This window comes from Pangasianodon hypophthalmus, chromosome 9, assembly GCF_027358585.1.
Source record: "Pangasianodon hypophthalmus isolate fPanHyp1 chromosome 9, fPanHyp1.pri, whole genome shotgun sequence".
Taxonomy (NCBI): domain Eukaryota; kingdom Metazoa; phylum Chordata; class Actinopteri; order Siluriformes; family Pangasiidae; genus Pangasianodon; species Pangasianodon hypophthalmus.
In genome coordinates, this window is record NC_069718.1 from 1,039,610 (window position 1) to 1,050,451 (window position 10,842).

Below are 10,842 nucleotides of genomic sequence, written 5' to 3' on the forward strand. Positions count from 1 at the left end.
GTTCTTTTCTCCTAGGTAAGACTAGCTTCCTGAATATTCCTTGTAGTTTTTTGAGTCTGTGATTGTCAGAGTAGTTCACTGTCTGTGAATGAAGTTTTAGAGTTGTGGTTCGGTAACTGCAATAAAATCTACAGCCAAACTTCAAACTCCTGTCAGTCTCATTTCCACCTCCAGCTCGTACCCTCCTTTCAACCCACAATCTTAACTGGAGCCCAAACACCAAGGGGTAGGATGGTCCTCTTGTTTTTGGTCTGTTTAGCTTTTTCTAAACTTTGGCTGGTTTGTAGGTGCAGGGCATGCTCGAAAACACACAAAACTTGGATGTGTGCCTGGCCCAGGGGCTCAGCAGTGCCCATCCCATTGGAGTGCATGGTGTGTGAATGAGCTGATTTTTTGGGGGAAATGATGTGGATTTACCATCAAAGTAAACTATAACAATCACACACAAATCTCACTGGAGTTTAAATATTCTCAGGAACAGGAATAGATTAACTCATACATGTTTTGCTGAATTAGGATTTGATCTTGATTTGATAAACTCTTGCAATCAGAGAACAGATTCACATCTGGTTTAGAGGAAATATTCATTTGTGTATCATCTGCTAAAATGAAGTGGGTCTATAATGGATCCGTGTGGAACGGCCTGTTTAACTGGGACAGTGTGTGATCTGAATGGATCTCTAGAGACAAGATGGAGTCTGTGACATTGATATGATTTAGGTCACTTTATATCTGTACCTGAATGTCCCATAGATTTAAAATACTTAGGAAAATAGGGACTTAATCAAACAGAAGAAGATTTGTTCCTAGAACCAGAACAGTTTGAGTTCTGAGCCCAGTTCTGATTGACTACATCATCAAGATGAACAGAAACAGGTTTTAGCCAGTAAAACTGAAAGATCAGTGAAGTGAGAGAGAGATTTACATGAAGACGGCTGAGTGATCCTCTTTCTCCCAGAATAGAGCAGCACTTTCACCAGATGTTCAACTTCCTTCAGCCAAACTCACTGAAGCACAACACACAGCACTGAATCTACAGCTAAACACACTCTCTCATCACACTGATAATGACTATTAACTCTAATAAAAGAACACACAATGTCCAAAATGAAGCTTTATTTCAGCAGAGCAAAACTACAGGAAGAGCAACAGGACAGTGAAGAGAGTAAAGACAGAAATGTCAGCATTGTGTAGAACTGAAACTCTATTGTAGATGGATGTGTAAGCAGCTCAGTGTTAAATTGTATCTTGGAGCTGTTAGGCTTCACACTGGCTCTTTCTGAACGTGACCGGATGATTGACGCCGGCATGGGAGACCGTACAGACAAACTCCTCCCCCTTTTCCCAGAGTGCTTTGCTGAGGGTCAGGGTGCTGCTGCGTGTGTAACCGTCCTTCTTCTGTTCTTCTGCGCTGGTCAGAACCCCGTCCTTCACCTGGGAGCCGTCCACTGTCCAGCTCACCAGCGCCCCCTGTGGAGAGTAGGCAGACAGCAGGCAGAGCAGCGAGGCCGATCCCTCAGACAGCTGCAGAGAGGAGGGAGGGAGCAGAGACACGGAGGGCTTCACCGCGGGACCGGCTGGAGACCACAAACACACAATAAACACACATTTACACACGCTTACACAACATTTACTCATTACTGCTCATTAAGATTCCAGACTGGAAACATTAATGTGTGTTCAGTAATCAGTGCAGTGATCCACACTGTTCTCACATTACTGCAGTTCAGTAGAAACATCTGGAAACTTCTATGACCTTCAGCAGCTTCTCTAAACTCTACACATAGACATAAAAACAGTTCCTAACTCTAAATGAACAGAGACACATGGAGGGCTTCAAGTCCGGAGCAGTTTCAGTGGAGAAACATCAGTCCATTTGGTTTAAAGTCCACTAACAAACAAAGAGAACATGTGGAAGCCATCAGCTTTAACTCCACACCATAATCCATCTTCTTTCTGATTTAGTGTTCACCCAGTTCTATTCAGTAACTGCATCCAATAGTCACACTGTATTCCAACACTGAAACACTCAGTGAGGGTATTCTGTAAATGCTCTGAACTCCAATAGAGACAAAACTGGAAACTCTGCAGCAGCACAAATGTGTTCCAGCAGCAGGAGAACATTTACTAGTTACTCTTTACATCGTGGAGCGACGAGAACTTTGATCAGCTTTATTCTAGTGTTGATACTCAATGAAAATGAATCACTAGACACTGAACTCAAGGTGACTTTAAACAGCACAAACATCTGGATTTATTCTCTCACTTTTAACAATGAAATATAATCATTAAATTGAACAAACAACCAAAAAAACAAATAAATAAATGTGTTGTGATATTTAAGATTCTGAATGTTTTTTACATACTACAATTTATAACAAACATTTGAAATTATTTCTTTTCAGTTTGTCTAAAGTTTATTTAATAATCAAATTAATAATGAAAACAAATTCGGCAATTTATAGAATTTTAAATAAAGAAGAGACACTTACTGATGATGAGTTTGGTTCCTCCACCGAAAGTCCACCACAGTGATACATTGTAATGAAGCCGTCGTACAAAAACCTCTGTTACACTACAGTGACCACACACACACACACACACACACACACACGCACACACACACACACGTTTCCATAGAGAGAGGTTCCACTTTGCATTAGCAGCTCATGCTTCAGCGCTCTGCGAGTGTTTATAGCCCTGTGACTTTAACACTTCATGACTGAGAGCTGCTGCTCAGCGACTTCACCCACAGCAACCATGAGTTTGATCAGCGTCTTCATCTGCACACTGGCCCTCTGCGCTCGAGGTAACACAATGTTTTATCTTCTACTGTTCAGCTGACAAATCCATGTGAAGTAGGCCGACTAGATGAACTTCAAACTCAACATCATTATTAATGTAGGGAACGGATTTATTCTTCTTATTTTTTTCAGGATCCAGAGGTCAGGTGACTGTGACTCAGAGTCCTGCAGTGAAATCTGTTTCTCCAGGAGACACACTCACCATCAGCTGTAAAACCAGTCCTGCTGTTTACCGCTATGCTAGTAGCTATGACTTGTTGTCCTGGTATCAGCAGAAAGCTGGAGAAGCTCCTAAACCCCTGATCTATTATGCTAGCAGTAGAGCATCAGGTATTCCAGCTCGTTTCAGTGGCAGTGGATCTAGATCTGATTTCACTCTGACCATCAGTGGAGTCCAGACTGAAGATGCTGGAGATTATTACTGTCAGAGTTACCATTATATCAGTAGTAGCGATGTGTTCACACAGTGTTAGAGCGTCGTACAAAAACCTGGGTGAGTGTGACTGCTGCAGCTGGGACCTACTGCAGGTGCTGAGGGGGACGATGTGATACAGCACAGTGACACACACAGTGGAGGAGAACACACACACACACACACACACACACACTCACACATACACACACAAACAAACACACAGACACTACTCCACACACACATACACACACACAGATAGTCTCTATGAGAGCAAAAGTCCTTGTTTCTCCACTACAGGATAAATTTGATAAACATTAATTTACAGTAAGTTTATATTATGAAGCTGGCTTTGCTGAAACATACAGCTGTGTGTCATCAGCCTAGCAGTGGAAGCTAACAGCATGTCAATGGATCATTTTTCCCAGAGGTAGCATGCTTAGGGAAAGAAGCAATTCAATTCACTTCAATTCTATGTAAATAAATTCAAATGTGTTATGATTATATCAAAAGAATTTATACAGTATAATGAAACACTATCAGGTTACTTCTCTGCTGAAAGAAAACAGACAGTAGGTGCAGAGTCAGAGAATACAAGATATGTGCAATGAACAACTAGATCTGAGGTAGAAGAGGTAGATTTTTAAAGTGCAAATGATGTTTAAGCAAAAAATACAAAGTCCTTACACTATTTATACAGCACAGGTGATTCGTAATGTACATACTGTATATATGGGGAGTGAACAGTACGTAAGATCAGGTATATTAACTGTATAGTAAACAGCATCACAGGAGTTATTTTACATTTACTCCATTTGGCAGACATCATCATCCAGAGCGACTTACATTTAACTCATTATATACAACTGAGCTGGAGAGGGATAAGAGCTTTGCTCATGGGCCCAGCAGTGGCAGCTCGGCAGTGCTGGGATTTGAACTCACATCCTTCTGATCAGTAGTCCATTTTAACCAGTGTACAGTGAAGTTAATGAGCATTAGCAGCATTGATTTTCAAGAATTAGAGAGTTCTAAAGTGCAGGCTGCATATAGTCCCATAGCTAGTGGAGCTTAGTGTGTAGATATGCTGAGTATAGCTGGGAGGATCAGCATCTACATCACTAACAGTCTATATTGTAGAGCATGGGTGACAGGACGCAGCCCTGTGGACTTCCTGTGCTGAGTGTGAGGGAGGGGGAAGTGTGGTCACCCATCCTAACACACTGAGGTCTGCTGGTGAGGACGTCCATAATCCAGTTGCATTGTGTGAGTCTTACTTCCAGAATTTTGAGTTTGGAGTTGCTTCCTTCACATCTGCAGTATAGTTTCTCAGTACTTCTTGACAACTTCTGGGCCTGGAGTCAGACAGTTCCTGTAGCAGTTGTAGTGGAAGTTTCCTCCAAGTTTCAACAGCAAAACTTTCAGTTCATCCACACAAGATTCGACAGTCAACAATTTCATCTCCACTGCATCCCATAGACTCTCTATAGCACGTGTGTCAAACACAAGTCCTGCATGCCAAACCCGGCCCACAGAATCGTTTCATTCGTCAAATTAAACAGCCCGTAGTACTCTACAGCTCAATATCAGAATTCCCAGCAGATCTGCAGCTTATCGACCGCCACTGTACATTGTGCAAGAGCTCACAGTACAGTGCTTAACTAAAACTGATGAGCAGAAATGAATTAATTTTGGTGGGATGAGGAAATACAAAATAAAATAGATTTCTTGATCTGTACAGTACACACACTCACACACATACACACACACACTACTCCACACACACAGAGTATTCATTATAAATAATGGAGATGAACAGAAATCCAGATATAAATGATCAGATTATGTTTTATTTATCATATACTATTCACATGATCACATGTTTATTTCACCTCACATCTGGAATTTCAGCCCATAACATGTTGAAAAGCACATCCACCTCACCCTAAAATTTCATTAAAATAAAACAATCAGATGTTTCTCTATGAAACAATGTAGTGCAGGATCTTTCAATAAAATTCAATATAAATCTATTCTCTCATCATCTGCAAATTGTTACTACATTTTACTACATATATATTCTAATGATATTATTAGAATAATAATATTCTCCTTTTTTACCCCAATCTGATTAAATGACACTAAAAAGACACAATTGAATTTTGAGGTTCAAAACTGAACCTTAAAACATACACGACTTTTTAGGCGAATGACCCTAAATGGACATTTTGAATTTTCTGCGACCCCAAGCCCTGACCACCCTACATTTGATTATATTCCTGATTTACAATAGAGGAATACTGTAACATTTGAACATTCTATTATATCAGTAACATACGCATGTGTAACCTAAGGGACTGAAATCCAAGGGAATGCTCCTCGCCCTTACTTATCAGTCTAGTGGGAAGTGTTGTGTTGTTATAGGAAACACATACGGCCCAAAGCACAGGAGTCTGGTTTATACTTGGTATAACTTTACACGCACACGTAGAAGCTGTGGTAATGCGAGTAGCACTGTTCTCAGACTCACTGTACATCTTAAGTACATTAAGAAGATTTAAAATGACATTAACTAGATGGCACGTCAGAGCCAAAACATCCCTGTCCATCAGGTTTCCAAGTAGAACTGTAAATGTTTAGTGATTTTCTGCACAGTGACGTTAAACACACTGATGAGCTCTGTGTCTCTCTTAAAACTTTTCACCAGCATCATGATTTTTGTCATGATCTGCATCTCAAATCCAAAACTCTGACGTTACATTCACAATTATTTACTAATCTAGAAAATCCAGAAGGCTGATACGCAAATCTGAGCTTTCAGTAGGTTTGAAGGCGACATGAGAGGTTTTTAAAATTCAAACACTAACTGTACTAGAAAACTCGGTTACTGTTTGTACTCAATAACGCTCTAGAATAGTACATAGTAAGTATGTGATTTGAGACAAACTTGGTCAATTTCTTAATAAACACAGTTGAAGCAAGAGTGTCTCAAACTATGCTCTGTAACTGGAGTGAGATTTACTCAGGAAAAGTGCAGGAGCAATTTCCACACAGAAAGTCTCTTTAATTTTACATTTAGTAAATTTAAATACTTTTTAAGTATATATTTTAAGTAAGCTTTATGCAGCACCAAGGATTATTTTCATTAAAAAAATGCAAGTAAATTTAGTCAGCAGTTTTCTGTTTTCTGAGACAATTTTACTCAAACTTGAATGAAATGGTTAACTATTGCACAATTAAAACAATTAAATCAAACTTTTGTTCTTTGATTTAAAGTAAATTTTGCTTTTATTTCAAGCCTTACTTAAAGCCAACACAAAACAAGAAGTATTGAGTGAAATATTAAAACAGTTTAAAGTTCTGCAAACACATATGCAAATTGAGTTCAAAAGCCACACCCCCACATCAGTATGCAATCAGTTCAAGTGAACCTTTATAAATGATTTAAAATGTTTAATTATTTTTTTTTTTTTTAAATATCTCAAGTTTTGCGAGCACTTGCAAAATAATATTAAATTTAAACCAAAAGTAAGTAAAACATACACTGTGGGTTTTAGCCACATGTTTACATGATTTAACTTAGTGCAGGATTTAAAGCATCTAAGTAATAATTTGCTTTGTTGTGTAAAATCATAAGAATTGTGTTAGAATCACAGATTTGTTGCAGTTGCAGGTGAGGTTTACTGAGATCAGGCAAACAATCCAAAACATGAAACAAGGTCAAAGCCAATAACAGGCAGAGATTCAAGCGATCAACAAACAACATACACCAGATAATATCCAAACTCATGAAACCAGGTAACAAAGAAAGTTTAAAAACAGATGAAGAGAAAAAAACACCAGAATAACAAGAAAAACATCAAGGCTTAGCAAGTCAGGCAATGACACACTGAACTGAATTACACTGAATGATATTACTTCACAGTGAGTGAATGAGAGTCTTTATATAGGTGAAGGTGTGATTGGGAACAGGTGCATGATTAGAAGTCTGGAGACGCTGAGCGTGACACTATACTCCATTTCCGAGAACACACTGCAGCCTACAAAGTGTTCTCGGAAATGGAGTATAGCGCAGAGTCTGGTGCTGAAATTACATTGTCATAATAATAAATAGAACAATAATATGTTTAGTTTAGATGGCACCTTTCTCATGCACCAAAGTCGCTTTACAATTCTGAAGAAAAAAAAACATACAAACACAGAAAAAATAAAAACACAGAATCCTCCGAAAGCTGGGGATCTAATTTCAGTGGTGTAGCTGTCCAGAAAACCTTCTGGGACGTCAGCAAACTAAAAGGTACAGTAAGAGAATAAGATTATTACAGTAGAGAATAACAGCAATTTAATATATTTTTTAACTGTTCTGTCTAAATCCTCCTTTCTGTTAAACATTTCATAAGCATTGTGGACAAGACAAGACTGCAATCTTCAGTATTAGCATTACCAGGAATGAGATGCTCGAGAGAATCGTAAAACAGCGGAAGCACCTTAAAAAAATCTTCCTCTCAAAAATCCCCTTTATTTTACTTTAACTGGGAACCTGGGATTGATAATGAGGCATTGAGGAATGAATCTTTAACAGTGTTCTTTTCCACCATATCATATAATACCTTATAATATATCTATACTAGATGATATTTATTTCTAGGAATGTTACTGTATTGGCAATGTCTTCTTCCTTTGTATTTTTCTGTCTGTTCTTCAGTTTTTAACATAGAAATCATGGTAGAAATAGGAAAGATGTTCTTCAGGGGAGAGGATCCAGGAAAAACAATCAAACATTTTATATTTGTTGGACAAAAACAATTTCAAGGAGGTACACATGGTCAAAGTACACATTCTCACAGAAAGTATCGATTCAGACGTAATACTGCCATTACAATGAAACCTTTAAGTCAAAAAGATGGTACAGGAATAATCTAAAAACATCTCCACACCTTATTAGTGCTTGAGGTTACGATATTGTTCTGTAAAGTATCATCACAGCCCATCATGTAGCTTTTTTTGTGGCATTGCAGGACAGTGGGAGAAATATTTCCTGTCAGCATGGCACAGGGTGATCCACCACTGAGCTTTTTTATGCTGTGGTTCTTCAGCAGCACTGATGTGACAGACCCTGACGTGATTAAACTTAGAAAAGGCTATTTAATTGTTTACATCATGGCTTATCAGTTCATGTACACGTCATATTATTTGTTTTATACTGTATTGATCATGTGCATAGCAAACATGAAAACAGGCATTTAGTTCTTTCTCTTTATTGAAAAATCAAACACAACCCCTAGCCATGTGAGCCATGTGAGATGTAGCAGTCTGTCAGGATTGGAAATAGGACCTCAGACACCATCATAACAAACATTGGCACCCCACAGGGGTGTGTTCTCAGTCCCATCCTCTACACATTGTTCACACATGACTGTGTCGCCTCCCACAAGGACAACATCATTGTGAATTTCACCGACAACACCGCAGTGATAGGACGGCTCACTGGCGGAGATGAAGCGGCCTACAGGAGGGAGGTGGCCAGTCTTGTGACATGGTGTGAGGACAACAACTTCACCCTCAACACGGACAAGACAAAGCAGATGATAGTGGACATGAAGAAAGAGAGGAGAACTCAACACCAGAAAACCAGCATCCAAACATCCCAGTTCTCCACAACACTCTATGCCCGTGAACCCTCCAGATCTGCTCCTTTACCTAAGAAAAAACTATTATCAAAAGGATTGAATAAACAAATATTTTCAGCCTATATTTATACACTGAGATGGAAGGCTGTTCCATAACTGTGAGGCTTTGAACGAGAAAATCTCCGCCCCCTGCTGTAGCCTTCATTATTCGAGGTACCAACAAAGAGCCTGCACTTTTTCATCGAAGTAGGCGTGGCAGCTCATAAAAGGCCAGATGTTCATGCAGGTACTGGTATCAGTCAAAAAAGACCTGAGTCAGGAGAGGGCCTGAGAATAGTATGATCAGTGGAATCCAAAGCTGCACTGAGGTCAAGCAACACAAGCAAGGACACACAATACTGATCAGAACCCAGTAGTAGGTCATTTGCTACTTTAACCAGTGCTGTCTCTCTGCTATGATGAGATAAAGGGGAGGTTTGATATTGGCCTATAGCTGGACAACTTACAGGGGTCAAGGTCAGGTTTTTAATCAGGGGTTTGATAACTGCTAGTTTAAAGGATTTAGGTACATAGCCAGTGCAAGGGAAGAATAAATTATTTTAGCAGAGGTTCGATTGCTTCTGGAATTTTCTGTTTGAAGAAACATGTAGGTAAGAGATCAAGTACACAAGTTGATGATTTTGATGAGGAAATTAGTGCAATTAATTTGGCCTCTTGAAGGGGAGTAAAACATTCTAATTGTTGATCTGATATTGTTATATTATTATCTACAGGGTTAGTTATAGAATTGTCTGGTTTTACATTTATAGTCTGAATTTTTGCCTGATATTTTAAATTTTTCCATTGAAAAAATTCATGAAGTCATCGCTGCTACATATTGATGGTGTGCATGTTCCAGAAGTGGTCTTATTCCTTGTTAATTTTGCTACAGTATTAAATAAGAATCTAGGATTATTTCTGTTATCTTCAATTAGGGTGGAGAGATACATTGATTTACTTTGACGCAATCAGAATCAGAATTAGCTTTATTCTGTGTGCGTAGACACACAAGGAATTTGTTGTGGTTTTTTAAGGTGCTCTTGGTACATACATGCGTACATACATACATATTTGACATGAGAACAGAAAACATTTAAATACTAAGACTTAACAATAAAAAATAATAAAAAATAATAATGTGTATGAATCTGGAACAGAAGATTTATGTACAGATTTATGTATTATTTACTCTATATACAGCTGTATAAATAAAGAGATATGCATATGTATTAATATAATACTAGAGAAAGAGGCAGTAATTAGAGATGGAGGATGAATTACAGGAATGAATTACAGAACACAGGTAATGATTCCTGTGTTAGCTGTTTAAGCTGGAGATGGCATGGGAGAAAAAACTATTTTTATGCCTAGATGTTCTAGTGCACAGAGATCTGTAACGTCCGCCTGAAGGGAGGAGTGCAGACAGGTTGTGGCCGGGTTGAGAGGGGTCTGTGATGATGTTAGCTGCCCGTTTCTTCACTCTGGAGTTGTACAAATCCTGAAGGTTGAGCAGGTGCACAATGATCCTTTCTGCTGTCCTAATAGTCCGTTGCAGTCTTCTTGTATCTGATTTGCTGGCTGACCCAAACCAGACAGTTACAGATGAGCACAGAACCCAAACCAGACAGTTACAGAAGAGCACAGAACCGACTCAATAACAGCTGAGTAAAACTGTGTCATCTGCACCTGTGGCAGGTTGAACTTTTTCAGTTGACGAAGGAAGAACAACCTCTGCTGGGCCTTTTTCACAATGGAGTCAATATGAATGTCCCACTTCAGGTCCTGAGAGATGGTGGTGCCCAGGAACTGGAATGACTCCACTGCAGCCACAGTGCTGTCCATGATGGTGAGAAGGGGGAGATCAGGGGGGTTTCTCCTGAAGTCCACTATTATCTCCACAGTTTTGAGCGGGTTCAGCTCCAGGTTGTTGTGACTGCACCACACAGCCAGCTGCTCAACC

The 10,842-nt window shown here is 39.2% G+C and overlaps 1 long non-coding RNA gene and 1 gene segment (V, D, J or C); one reads left to right on the forward strand and one right to left on the reverse strand.

Moving 5' to 3' along the window:
• Window positions 1-1,101: 1,101 nt before the first annotated feature.
• LOC128318857 (uncharacterized) lies at window positions 1,102-2,560 on the reverse strand. Its single transcript, XR_008302294.1, has 2 exons — window positions 2,493-2,560; window positions 1,102-1,577 (listed from the first exon to the last, which is right to left on the reverse strand). It is a non-coding gene; the product is annotated as an uncharacterized LOC128318857 (long non-coding RNA).
• Window positions 2,561-2,613: 53 nt separating this feature from the next.
• Window positions 2,614-3,292, forward strand: LOC117598119 (immunoglobulin kappa variable 3-15-like). The segment is given in 2 exon segments: window positions 2,614-2,809; window positions 2,937-3,292. Coding segments are annotated over 2 exon segments (432 nt in total).
• Window positions 3,293-10,842: the final 7,550 nt, after the last annotated feature.